General features: G+C 45.2%; 2 protein-coding genes across 3 annotated transcripts; one reads left to right on the forward strand and one right to left on the reverse strand.

Moving 5' to 3' along the window:
* The first annotated feature begins 200 nt into the window (after positions 1 to 200).
* On the forward strand, positions 201 to 8,135 carry RAB8A (RAB8A, member RAS oncogene family). 2 transcript variants are annotated; one of them, XM_077191537.1, is made up of 8 exons: positions 201 to 360; positions 694 to 754; positions 933 to 993; positions 1,775 to 1,852; positions 2,277 to 2,366; positions 2,961 to 3,026; positions 3,362 to 3,416; positions 7,366 to 8,135. In XM_077191537.1, exons 1-8 carry the CDS (start codon positions 201 to 203, stop codon positions 7,467 to 7,469), a joined length of 675 nt encoding a protein of 224 aa, XP_077047652.1. In that variant the 3' UTR covers positions 7,470 to 8,135. The 2 variants fall into 2 exon arrangements, with proteins under 2 accessions (XP_077047652.1, XP_054506092.1); XM_054650117.2 differs by having other exon boundaries at positions 3,362 to 3,412; positions 4,321 to 8,135.
* Positions 8,136 to 8,312: 177 nt separating this feature from the next.
* CIB3 (calcium and integrin binding family member 3) lies at positions 8,313 to 12,741 on the reverse strand. The gene is made up of 6 exons (XM_054650121.2): positions 11,860 to 12,741; positions 11,520 to 11,554; positions 10,655 to 10,766; positions 10,171 to 10,318; positions 9,220 to 9,415; positions 8,313 to 8,713 (listed from the first exon to the last, which is right to left on the reverse strand). Exons 1-6 carry the CDS (start codon positions 11,908 to 11,910, stop codon positions 8,692 to 8,694), a joined length of 564 nt encoding a protein of 187 aa, XP_054506096.1. The 5' UTR covers positions 11,911 to 12,741; the 3' UTR covers positions 8,313 to 8,691.
* Between the last annotated feature and the right edge of the window lie 199 nt (positions 12,742 to 12,940).

Below are 12,940 nucleotides of genomic sequence, written 5' to 3' on the forward strand. Positions count from 1 at the left end.
ATCGGGGGGCGTGACGTCACGGTGCGGGCAGGTACGGGAATGACGTCATTATGTCACTGCCCGGCCTCGCCTCTCTGTAGCCGGAAATGACGAAGCACCGGCGGTGGGGCCGACAGCCAATCGCAGCGCCGCTTGCACCCGTGTCAGAGCCGCCCGCCAATGGCGGGCCGGCTCCATGCGCTCTCCGCCGGGCTGGACCAATGAGCGTGTGGTGGGCGGGGCCGGTGCCCACCAACATGGCGAAGACCTACGACTACTTGTTCAAGCTGCTGCTGATCGGCGACTCGGGCGTGGGCAAGACCTGCGCGCTGTTCCGCTTCTCCGAGGACGCCTTCAACGCCACCTTCATCTCCACCATCGGTGAGCGCCGCCCGCACCGCACCGCGCTCCAGCGCGGGGATCGCCCTTGGCACCGGCATCGGCGCGGGTTCGCTGCCGCGGGACCACCGGGCCCGGTTCGCTGCCGTGGCGGGCCCGGTTCGCTGCCATGCGGGTCCGGTTCGGGCCCGGTTCGCTGCCGTTCCCTGGCGGGCTCTCCGCACGGGCTCCGTGAGGGGCCGCTCCGGCCGGTGCCGGGCAGCGGCGGGCAGGGAGCGCTGATGACGGGACACTGCGCAGCAGAATTGAGGGCAAAGCTGCTGGATTTGAGCTTTCGGCGGGAGCTGTGAGTAAAGGAATTGGTTCTCCTTGCAGGAATCGACTTTAAAATCAGAACGATAGAACTCGATGGCAAGAGAATCAAGCTGCAGATCTGGTAAGGCTCCTCTGCCGCTGTGTGCTGTGCGTGGGGATGCGTTCGGTTCTCATCCGCTTGTGCTGCTCGGTGGTTTATGGTATTTTAGCACTCAAAAGGCAGTTCTGAGGAGTGGTTTATTTATCTCGTTTATGTCCGGCTCGTGGCGGTGTTAGCGGAGCTGTTGTGTGTGTTGCAGGGACACGGCCGGGCAGGAGCGGTTCCGGACCATCACCACCGCCTACTACAGGGGAGCCATGGTAGGGGCACAGCCGGGATCCTGGGCTGGGCCGCACGAACCCAGCTGGCTCCGGAGCCCTCCCAGCACGGGGCTCTGCCAGGCTGCAGCTCCCAGCTCTGCTGCTGCTCCGGGGGCTGCTGGGGCTGTGCTGGGATGTGGGATAACCCCCTGTGCTGGGCTTACAGATGGGGTAACTGAGAGGTGTTTGAAAAACTTCTATTCCATTTTCAGTCTCGTGAGAAGGGTGAGACAATACAGATGTTATAATTCACGCCTTCACAGTCAGAAGCCAACTATTTCCTAATTACAATACACTATAAGTGGTTTTTGGCTTATCAACTTTTTACCACACCACATTATAGATACCTTAAAACCAATTATCTAAAACTACCCCTCATAGGTCCCACTACAATATATCTTTCATAATTCAATTTCTCCAAAGTATCTAGTCTTATTTACAAGACCATCATTTGAAACTTTTTTCTAGTTCCATTTCTCTCTCAACAATACCTGTTCTATTCTGTAGTATTTCTAAGCCAGCATTTCTTAGCTCAAAGTTTACATGGGGATGCACACTGTGTGAGTTTTCTGTCTCTACAAATCCATTTCCCACCTTGGGACAATCTGGGACTTTGCAAAGGCAGCTTCCCCATGTTTCACTCTATAAATACATGTCCTGCACACCTTATCTCACTGCCATTAGCTGGGATGTTAAAATTGTTAAAAATAGCCCCTGTTAAGTTGCTCCTGTCTGCTGTGGATAAATCTTTAACTAATAAACAGTCTTTCTTTACCTTCAGGGCATCATGCTAGTGTATGACATCACCAACGAGAAGTCTTTTGAAAATATTCGGAACTGGGTGAGGAATATTGAAGAGGTAATTTCTCTCTTTACTCATTACTGACTGTTAAAGGTGTCATTTCTTCCTCTGAAAGTAATTAAAGCTGAATTGCTTCAGAAGAGTTCCATTCTGTCATGTGCTGCAGGGTACTTGGAAGATAAGTGGGAGGGAAGTCAGTAATGGTTCTGGAATGCCTTGGCTGGTGGTGATTTCTTGGGAGGGCTGTAGCCCCTGTATTTCTAAGGGCACCTAATGTGACAATTTCCTGCCACAACAAATGATCCAAGAACTGCCATGGTGCAGGTGACATGCTGGGAAGAAGGGTTGGGGGAGGCTGGAAAGCTGTGGAAGATGCTCAGCACTGGCATCTCTGTGTTGGGCACTCAGGGGGTGCCTCACCTGCCTGACAATGTGTGGCTGCAAAAGCCAAGCCCAAGTTTCTGCTCTGTGTTTGTCTCAGCACGCCTCTCCTGATGTTGAAAAAATGATCCTGGGCAACAAATGTGATGCAAATGACAAGAGACAGGTCTCTAGAGAGCAAGGGGAGAAGGTGAGTGCTGTGGCTTCTGTGTGCTTTCATTTGGGCTTTTCAGAGTGTAAAAGCTGCCCCTGCTGATTGTGTGGGACCCAGTGGTGCTCCTGAGTGAATGAACATTCCCCAAGCTGCCATGGCAATGCTTCCCCACTGGGACCAACAGCAGAACCTGTGTTAAGGGTTCAGTTATCTCACAGATACAGTGGGACTTCTCTAAAAGGATGCTGGAGTTGGACATGGAGAAAATGTCTGTTTTGGCTGAAAGCCACTGAGACAAGGGAGATGGGGTTGTCTTTTCTGATCTCAGATGTTACTGAGTCAAGGCAGAGGTTTTTTCTGCACTGTGGTTGTTATGAGACTAACAAGGTATCTATGCAAGAAAGAAATAAAAAAGAGCAAGTGAAAATGTGTGCAGAGTGTAAAAGAGCAGAGCAAAGCCAGTGAGAACAGATGCCAATGGCAGTGGGATTTAGTTCCTAATTTTTGCAGATTGTTCTGTGTGAGTAAATCCCCAGCCCCACTGGCAGCAGGGCCAGATGCTGTGCCCAGGGCTGTGTTGGGAGCTGTTCCTGCAATTGTTCAACTAATGTGTAATCTGCTTCTCTTCAGCTTGCTGCGAGTTTCGGGATCAAATTCATGGAGACCAGTGCAAAAGCAAACATAAACATAGAGAATGTGAGTACTGCTGCCCTTGCCTTGTGTGCCTTGTCCTCTCTGTGCAGAGCAGCACTGTGGGCAGCTGTCCATGGGGTGCAGAACTGCAGTGCTGCCTACCACACATGGCTTGTTCAGCACTGGGCTGGGGCTGGCAGTGTGGCTTGGGGGCTCAGAAAGAGAAAGAAGGTGGTGGAGCTCGAGAAGGAGCATTAAAACCTGGAGCAGAGGGAAAAATACTGAAAACCGAACTTTCTTGTATAGCATGTCAAACCTGGGAAGGCAGCTTATTGCTATACAAAACTGTTAGAAAATGTTTTCTACCCTGTAACACTGAAATGTTGGACTTGTCACAGGCATTTTTCACTCTTGCAAGAGATATCAAAGCAAAAATGGACAAGAAGTTGGTGAGTAACTTTGATTTCATCCATGCTGGATTTAAATAGGAAAATAAAAGCAAACCAAAAGCCACATTGCAAGAACTGTTTCACACTGTATAAAAAATGTGTCACAGTCTCTTTTATGAAGGATCCCTGAAAGTTCTAGAAATGTATTTTTAGTTTGTCAAGCTGTGCTCTGATGTTGGCTGTCTCTGCATTTCAGAAATTAGCTGCAATGGTTGAGGTTTTCTAAATAAAATTATCTGTTATTTGTTTTATCAAAAGTCAGTTGGGGGGTAGAGTAGTTTAATGATACTTCTCACTCTTGCAGCCTGAAAATCATATAAATTAGAGGTGGAGGAGGCAGACATCATACTTCAGGGTAGAAACTTCAAACTGTTTAAGAATAGGGAAAGAATTAATGGTTTTGGATAATCTTTGCACGAATATCCTGGGCAACAATTGGGTTGTCCTTTTACAACAAATAAATGCCCAGTGGTGTTGGATTGCTCCTTAAGGAATATGAAATGAAGCTAATGAAGGCTCTTTCTACTCTTCCTGGTATTTCCACCTTCATGTGGAAATGAACAGACATGAGCTGATGCTGTGGGATATTTTGGGTCTTGCTGATGATTCCTAAGCCTTCCAACAAGAGCCAGACATGCCCTGTAATTTGTTGGTTTTTAGTCTCAGCTGTCTTTGAGTTGATGGAAGCTGAGCCACAAGCACAGTGTGAGCTGCTTGAAGCCAAAAGGTGCAGATGCAGTTCTCCAGGTTTTTGTCATGGCTGGTGTAAGATAAATGAGTGAAGCCTCTCACTGATTGTGGGAAGGGTTCTTGTGTGTGTCAGGCTTGGTTAGGAGTGACCAGATGAAGGATGGATGGAAGAATCTGTTAAGTATAAATAAGTAACTGGATATTGTTTCCATCTTCAGGAAGGCAATAGCCCTCAAGGCAGCAACCAGGGAGTCAAAATCACACAAGACCAGCAAAAGAAAAGCAGCTTTTTCCGATGTGTTCTTCTGTGAGGGACATGGCCTTAATCCGAGCTGGACTGTGCCTGTGCTAAGTGAGGTTTCCTCTTTCTGTGGACTTAGTGCTCCCAGCATACCTTGTCACTCTGTGACCATCTGAATAAGACATGGCTTATTTTGGTAATTGCCTGACTCTTCAGTTTTGGAGATGGAACAAGTTTATTTTGGTCAGATTGCCACTGGGCATGTGTATTGTCTAGCAGAGGAAGGACAGATCACGTGTGACCTGGCATGCAGCACCATTGCTTCAGTCTTCATTCGTATCTGCCACGTATCCAGTTCAGAAAGATGAGGTTGGGATCAAAATAAGAAACTGAAATGCCACTGTTGATGAAGTCCAGGTGTGCATAGATGGTACATGTGCATATCCAGTGTGTAGCTGCACACTGAATAGTGGCACAGGGCCATCCCAGAAATGCACCAAGGTGAGCAGTGCAGGCTGATGCCTTCCCAGGAGGTTGGAGGGAGCTTTCTGCAGCTCCACCTCTTTACTGCTACAGAGAAACTCCTTTATCTGCCTGGCTCTCACTCAGCTCTGTTACTCTAGACAATCCACAAGTACAATTGATGTTTAAAAAAATTCTCCTCAGAAGAATCTCTATTTTTTTAAAAAAGAATGTGTGCTGTACATAGAATGGGTCCTTACCATTGGTAATTCATCCATGTTAGACTTGACTGTGCTTAATTAAGTACTGCAGACATTCAGAGGTGTTTAACAGGAGCTGATGGCTACACTGAGTGCTGTACAGATGATCTGTCATCTGTTCTTGGAGAACAGGGACACTCACACAAACCTGTCACCTTACAGTGGGTGGCTTTACCACTCTCTAGCTGGGAATGACTCCAGGCCTATGATGACAGAGTAGGTACTTTTAAATCATGACAAGGAAACGATTGCACTGCTCCCAGTCACGTGTTCTCAAGCACTCCTGCTCACACATGCAAATAAAGTTGCACATCAGAACACTTTGAGCAGAGGCTCTCTCATGCTGGTGTTGATCACTGCAGCATCAGCCAGGCTGTGTTAGCATCCCCACAAACCCAGGCCAGGACATTGCCAGGTGTGCAAGGCCAGAGCCAAGCACAGCCCCTCAGTGGTGCTGCTCCCAGGGCAGCACCAGGCCTGGCCCTGGCTCAGACTGGCAGGAGGAGCAGCAGCACCCCTGGGTGCTGCCCGGGGGCTGCAGCCATGGTGCACCTGCCCAGGAACACACAGCTGTGTCCTGCAGCTCACTGGAACTGAAACAGGCTTTGTTTACATTGACAGATGCATTTAAGGGTAAAATCCAAGTTGATTTTGAAGTTGTGGAATTTATTGACCAGTTTGGTTTTCTTCAAGTTTGTGGTATTGAACTCTGGGCCTCAGAGTAGCACTAATAAGTGTTGCTGTGGTTAAATACCTGTTGGATTCACAATTAAAACTGTATAAATTTGCAGCATGCAATTGGGCCCAACAGGAATTCTGCCTGTTCCAAAATGGGAAAAGATTTCACTCTCCAAGTTGCTGGTTTATAGAAATGCATTTTAGATGCATTTAGATGATCTCTGTCCTGATGAAAGCTTTCCTCTAACCAAAACCTTATGATGGTTTGGTTCTTTGTTTACTTGTGGCTTTTTAGCATGAGGACTTGATGAACATGCCCTGTAGGGGATTTATACATAGATGTAATTGTAGGATAAAACCATGTGAAGTTACTGAGGAGGCTTCTAGACAGAGTGTGGTTAACACAGACCTGTGGACTGGACAAGCAGCACCTCTGTCTTGAGCTAAGGATGTTTTTTTAAAGGGTTTTTGTGTGCTTCAAGAAATGATTGAGGCACAACTGGGGTGGTGATAAGCCAGGCTGAATTTCCTACATTACTCTGGAACAATTTGCTTCTGGCTTAGTCATAGCTGTGGGTTGTCTTGCATCTGAATTGTGCTTTATACAGCCAGATGCTGGGCCAGATTGATTTTTCAGAGTGACTGGAAAAATTGGTGTTTATCTGACTTGATACCATGGGTCTGCCATGATGCTGGTTCTTGCCTGTGGACTCTATCAATAACTCATCCCAAGATGGGAAAACAAACCACATTCATTTACCAGTGGGTAAAACCTGAAGGATGCTATTGTGATTTTTCACTCATTTTCTAAATCTGAAGTGACTCTTGCATTCAGAATTCTTTGTATGTGAATCCCTTCTGTTTAAACTTATGCTGGTTGTTTGTTGCATGTGTTTATGTATTGAATTATGGCATTGTTTCCTTTGAAGTGGTTGGGTTTATGAACAACACCATTCCTGCTTGATCTCAGGAAGCCTCATGCAGTGACTGTGACCACAGTCATCACTGTATTCAGGGTATGAAGGCTCTACACAGACCTAAATCTGTGTAAGCAACATGAAACCTAAAATGCATTTAGGTAAGAGAGGAAAAGGTTCAAGACACTGCACTGCACTGGGCTTAGCTGTGTGTCACTAAACAGGCATCAAATCTAGGAGTACAGTGTGTTTCCATCACATCATTCAATTACTGTGTTTATTAAGTATGAATGTAATGGGAAATGCAATTGTCACAGAGGTACTCTGTAAATACATACTTAATCTACTTGTGTCTAAGCTTTCTTTAACTAAGGAGGAAAAAAGCAGAAATTGGGTACAAAACCTGTAAAACTGAGGAATTGAAGTAGGGCTGCAAAACTTAACTGTGCTTACTACACATTCTCAGTGTCTGAATACCACTAAAATGTCAAGTAATTGATTGATTACCATTTGTTTTGTAGAGAAACAAACCCAATTTTGAGCATGTCCTCAAATTCCCTTATTTCAGTGAGTATCATGGAATTCTGTGGTTGACCTTGTTTTTGAGGCTGGTTGCAGTGCATTGCAGTCTCCTTGTCCATAAATGGTGGAGCTGCTTTCTAACACTTCCTTAACACCTGTGTTATCATTGTCCTGTGCTGACAGCACAGCTCACGTTCCCTGACACCAGAACCTTACACCAGCTTCAGCCTTCCAGCCTCAGATTTATAAATCCTATGGATTATTGTAAGTCTCTTTACTGCTGCTGAAAATGATTTGGTCTCTCCTTTCCTGTGAGATGCTGATCATCTCCCTGATGATTGCTGAGGGCTTGTTGTGGTGCTGTGTTTGGCTGATGATCATGCTCAAAACTGCCACGATTTCTTGTTCTCTTGGGCTGGCAGGGGATTGCACAAACAGCTGTGTGAGGATGGGCTCCTTTGTGCTTGGGGAAGAATGATGACCAACATGTGTCTGCAATTGTAGCTTAACTAAAGATTCTTCAGAGGAATGTCCATGGTAGCTGCAGTCTGAGTGTGCCAGGCTGCCTGATTCCCTGCCCCATCCTTCCTGCTGCCCAGAGTTTCTGTGGTTAATAAAGGTAACCTGGCTGGTTAGCTGCTCTCTCCAGCCTTTCTGCAGGAATCATTGCTCTGCATTGAGTGTGACTTGGGACTTAGGACTTTGTTTGAAGGGAATTTAACACGTCCCCAAATTTGTAAAAATAACTGTAAATTGTATTTTTGGAATGATCACTTTTGGCTGCCACCCTTCCCACATTACAACTGCTTTCTTAAACACTTCTCATTGATTTTCATGTTTGTATTAAAACAAAGCTGTTGTTTATTACATGATGTCTGTTTTTACTCTCTTGTACAGGACCCTAAGTACTGCATAAATAAACTTCTTATGAAAAGAGAATTTTACAAACCTAAGTTTTCAGTCCTATTCATCATTTGTGCATAGGGACCCTGGTGGATGTGGAAAATAGGGAATTTCTGAAAATGGAGAAGATGGACAGGACCTGGGGTAGACTCTTTTGTCTCTAAACTATGCTGACTTTTTCATTGTAAATCCTGCACTGAGGGAGAATACTTCAGGAATTTATTTACTAAGACCATAAATTATCAGAGGAGTTACTTATATTTTTGAAACTAAAGGGATTTTTTTACTGGTTAAGGCATTTTTGGGTGAATTTTTAGAGGTTACAGTTTGATACAAGTCTCTTTACTTCCTGCTGGTATCAAATCCTTCCCTTCTGACTGTCCAGGCCAGGTTTGCTCTGGCTGAGGGTGGGGAGTAGACATTTTGCTAAATGACAGGGAAATCCTGATGAAGAGCTTAACAAATCATTCCTTTTAAAGAGAGAAATGAAAGACAGTTCTCTGAATGGTTCAGTTACCAAAGTTGTCCTCTGTTATCTTGTGCTCTCCTGGCTGGCAATCTCAGGTGAAGTCATAGCAGCACTCCCATCCCCGTGGTTGACAAGATTCAGATTCGAATATGAAAGGTGCTGTTAAAAAAAGGAAGTCATGATCACTCCTGCATCCCTGTTCAAAGGATTTACTCCAGGTAATTGTAGGGCTCTGTGATAAACTGGAAACTTTATTTTTGCAAGCATTTGCAAAGATGGGGTACATTAAATAAATGCAAGGTTTGAGTGCTGGTTTGTGTAAGATGTGCATCAGAAACCACATTAACACTATGTTAAACACTGAGTGAGCAAATCTCACACATTTATCAATGTGATATATTTATCAAAGTGCTGATACTAACTTCTTCATTTACAAGGACCTTCTGTCCTGTAAAAAGCACTTTGGAAGTTCAAAAGCAAGTCAGGAAGCCTCCAGGCTTTTTCAAGCATCTCTTTTTGCAGTGTTTGCAGTGGGCAGCTCTACTAGAGCCTGCCACAGGAGAGTGGTGGTCTGCAAAGCCTGAGGAGATGAAAACACACATTTCAGAGGCTTCTGACAAGGAAACCAAGAGGATTTTGTGCTAGAGATTAAAAGCAAATGTTACCTGAGGAAATCTGGAGCTCGTACAATCATGTGCTGGAAGTCTGCCAAGGACAGCTTGCCATCGTTGTCCACATCAGCCTCATAAATCACCTTCTCACACACCAGGCTGACTTCTTCTGGGGTCAGCTCATTGCGGGTTAACTTGTTAACAGTTTTCTCTAGGTCTGATTTACATATGTAATCGTCATTGTTGAAGTCTGACAAAGGAGACAAAGTTAATTTAAAGTGACAAAAGTCAGCATTTTACATGGTTGTTTGCCAAGACCTCATAGAAGGGCTTGGTTCCCAGGCTGTGATGAATTTTCATCAGTAGAGTTCTCAAATCAGAAATGAAGTTACCTCCATCTATTTGTGAAAGAAATGAGTTGCAAAATAAAAATATTTCTCCTAATTTCTCCTTTTCATACATCAGGGTAACAACTGTAAGTGGTTTAATGGCTAAACACAGCCTAGCCATCATTAAATCATTCCAGCAAGATTATGTTGGTCTGATACATTGTTTGTCTTTAGCTGATAAAATAACTTTAGCTCATAAAATAACTCTAAATATACATTAAAAAAAAATCTTTACATTTGTCTTTGGAGAAAAAAAGCCTGCAGTGTTCTTCCCTACTTTGTCCTCCCAGATCCACCCTACAGATTCATGGGGAGCCAGCTCCCCTGTGCTGTGCTGTTCCAAGCAGCCCCTCAGACAGAAATATTTCTGAATGTTTATCAGCTCTTGAAAACTGCAGATAATTTCAAGTCGTAAATTTGGCAGTTAATCTTAATACCAAATAAATTAGAGACAAAAGGATAAAGAAAACCAGAAGTTTTTAGAGGAGGGAGAACAAACATTCAAGTGCAGTTAAATGGTACCTAGAAGTCATTATGCTGACAAAGCAAGGATTTTTGCAGCCCTACACGAAGCTGCAGGATTTCCCCACTTACTTCTTCTGCATGTCTCACTCACCATAAATTTTAAAAGCATAATAAGCTTTCAAGTCTCGGGGAGCCATTTCACTTAGCACAGAAAACATGTCCAAAAAATCCTCCAAAGTCATGTTGCCGTCGCCGTGCTCTGAGAACACCTCGGCTATCCGCTGCCGGAAGGGGTTGTCCTGGGAAACAGCACAGGAGCAGGGCAAGGTCATCCCTACCAGCATTGACTCCACTGCACGTGGAGCGAGATTATTTTTGTTGAAACACCTTTTTGGCAATTTGTCCCCTTCCTGCCTCTAAGTTCTTGTCTAATGCTGCGTCAGGAGCAGACACAGCCACACCCGGTTTAACCTTTGTGCTGTTTTCTGGGAATGACTAGAAGCTTCCCGAAAGACTTTTTTACTTTGATAGCCCAAATTAATTTCCGTGGCAGCCTCCCAGCAATTAGGCCTGGATGAATTATTCAGGAAGGGTAGATGAGCCTGGCATGAGTCACTCGAGTCGTGTGCGGGTACCTTGAGCTCTGGCATGCTGCCGATGAGCTCGTAGGGCAGTGTCACGGCCGGTTTGTCCGAGTAGTCAAGGGGAACGAGCTGCGGGGCCAGGTCTCGGTACCTGTGGAACAGCCTGCGACAGAGAGAAAGGCTTGTTGGCTCTTGAGACTTCTGGCAACAAGCTGGTTTGCTTGTCCACCTCATTTTTCACCCTCTGCATCCGTTACCAGACACTAAGTTACAGTATGTTTTTGTTGGAACAAGCGTTATTAAAACAAGCGGCAAAGTGTAACTGGTGAAAAATCCAAAGCTTCATTACAGAACTAAAATCTTACACAGGACATGCAGCCAAACCTTCAGGAGAGGAAAACAAGTTCGTGTTTTCAGTGAGGACTCTCAGTCCCACCTGATCCTGCCTTTATCAGATCCTTTGGCCAGAGATGAAATAGGGAGTTCAGTGAGGCCTGGGAAAAACGCGTCCTGGAGGAGCAGTGTAATTGTTTACAAGAAAACATGGAAAAAACTTGACACAATCAGCAAAGTATTCCAGAGGATAACAGTACAAGGATAACTTTGAAACATCTGTCTGAAAACCCTGTGAGAGAACTGTGGATGTCGCTGCCACTAAGATGTAATTCATTACATTTATTTCTAATAAATAAAGAGGGACTAGTACATTAATATAAATTTTAAAATTCTGACTCAGTTTAGGATAGGGTTTGTAAATTAAAAAAAGCCACCAAAAAAGCTCAGATTGCTCCAAAGTATCAATTTAAATTTGAAGAAATCCATTTAAAAATTATTTTTTAAATACATTACTCCATATGTAACCTGCCTTTACAGCAATCTCTGTCCTTTATTCACAACATGCATGCAGAAGACTCACCTCAGAATTTCTTTCCTTGTGAAAAATGTGCAGTCCTATAAAATAAGAAAAAGTATAACACAAAATGACAGTTTTTAACATGCATTGGCCCAAACTTTTCCCATGCAGTGACTTAAATGAAGTTATACTGTAGTATATGTGTAAGCCTTAAAGATTTCTTTTTGGCATACAATTAGGCATATCTTATAACCCTTCCTTTTGATGTAAAAATCAAACTATGCTCCTAAAATCTTTGCTGCAATCCAAACTGATTTTCAAAAGATGTTGTTTTAAAAAACCCAACAATACCTTTGCCATTATTCAATGTCTTGCCCAAACTGCCGTTTAGTTTGCTTTATACCTGATATGCATCCAGTTGCTCTTGAGTGAAAATGGTTTGCTTGTTGCCCATTTTGAGCTGGCAATACTGACTCTTGTCAGTTCTTTCCTCAAAGGCACCTTTAAAGGTCGTCTGGATATTCAGTTATTAAAAGCTGCAACAATGAGGCTCAGGTACAGCAGAGGATCAGGTAACCAACTTCTCCAGGCTGCAAAGTATCATAATAGGAGCATTTCATCAAATCTTTAGTCTGGCTGCTTGAGGCTCTTATCCAGCAGCATTCACCCGTCTCCTGTGTGCACCACGAAGACTCGGGTTACAGGATTTAGCCAAATAACTAAAAGCTGCTCATTAGTGCCCTTCAGCTGCAGGTACATCCAGTGGACACGGCTTTTTCATGCCTTCAGATATGGGGAATTAACTGAGAAGTGTTAGTAGTGTTTTCCTTCTTTAAAATTTAACATCAAATGATGGAAATTTGGTAGCCTCTCCTCCTTTCCTTCTCACGTTTTATAGGGTCAGAATTATAAAGGTTGGGAAAGCCCTTTTAGGTCATTAATGCAGCACTGCCAAGGTCACCGCTATTCCATGTCCCCAAGTGCCACATGCACAAGTTTATTGAACACTTCCAGGGATGGTGACTTCACCATTGTCCTAGGCAGCCTGTGCCACTATTTTCCTTTAATGCACACTGTTAAAAACATCCACATTTTGCAAGTCCCGCTTCGGTTCCCCTCACGGAGATAACTCGGGACCGGGCTCGCTGCCGGATCCCCTCACGGAGGGGCCGGGCGGGGCTCGTTCCTGGTTCCCCTCACGGAGGGGCCGCTTCCCCTCACGGAGGTGCAAGGCGGCTCACGGCAGCCCCGGTTCCCCTCACGGAGGGGCCGGTTCCCCTCATGGAAGTGCAAGGCGGCTCGTGACAGCCCCGGTCCCCCTCACGGAGGGGCCGCTTCCCCTCACGGAGGTGCAAGGCGGCTCACGGCAGCCCCGGTTCCCCTCACGGAGGGGCCGGTTCCCCTCACGGAGGTGCAAGGCGGCTCACGGCAGCCCCGGTCCCCCTCATGGAGGTGCAAGGCGGCTCACGGCAGCCCCGGTTCCC

The sequence above is a fragment of the Agelaius phoeniceus genome, chromosome 29 (genome assembly GCF_051311805.1).
Source record: "Agelaius phoeniceus isolate bAgePho1 chromosome 29, bAgePho1.hap1, whole genome shotgun sequence".
NCBI classification, from domain to species: Eukaryota; Metazoa; Chordata; class Aves; order Passeriformes; family Icteridae; genus Agelaius; species Agelaius phoeniceus.

What these genes read in the sequence shown, in the direction of transcription:
- RAB8A (XM_077191537.1), top strand. Translation starts at nt 201, where the DNA reads ATGAGCGTGTGGTGGGCGGGGCCGGTGCCCACCAACATGGCGAAGACC. An exon ending in CACCTTCATCTCCACCATCG is followed by an intron (nt 361 to 693) that starts GTGAGCGCCGCC and finishes TTCTCCTTGCAG; the next exon opens with GAATCGACTTTAAAATCAGA. An exon ending in AGAATCAAGCTGCAGATCTG is followed by an intron (nt 755 to 932) that starts GTAAGGCTCCTC and finishes TGTGTGTTGCAG; the next exon opens with GGACACGGCCGGGCAGGAGC.
- CIB3 (XM_054650121.2), bottom strand. Translation starts at nt 11,910, where the DNA reads ATGGGCAACAAGCAAACCATTTTCACTCAAGAGCAACTGGATGCATAT. An exon ending in TTATGCTTTTAAAATTTATG is followed by an intron (nt 9,416 to 10,170) that starts GTGAGTGAGACA and finishes CTCCTTTGTCAG; the next exon opens with ACTTCAACAATGACGATTAC. An exon ending in CGAGCTCCAGATTTCCTCAG is followed by an intron (nt 8,714 to 9,219) that starts GTAACATTTGCT and finishes TTTTTTTAACAG; the next exon opens with CACCTTTCATATTCGAATCT.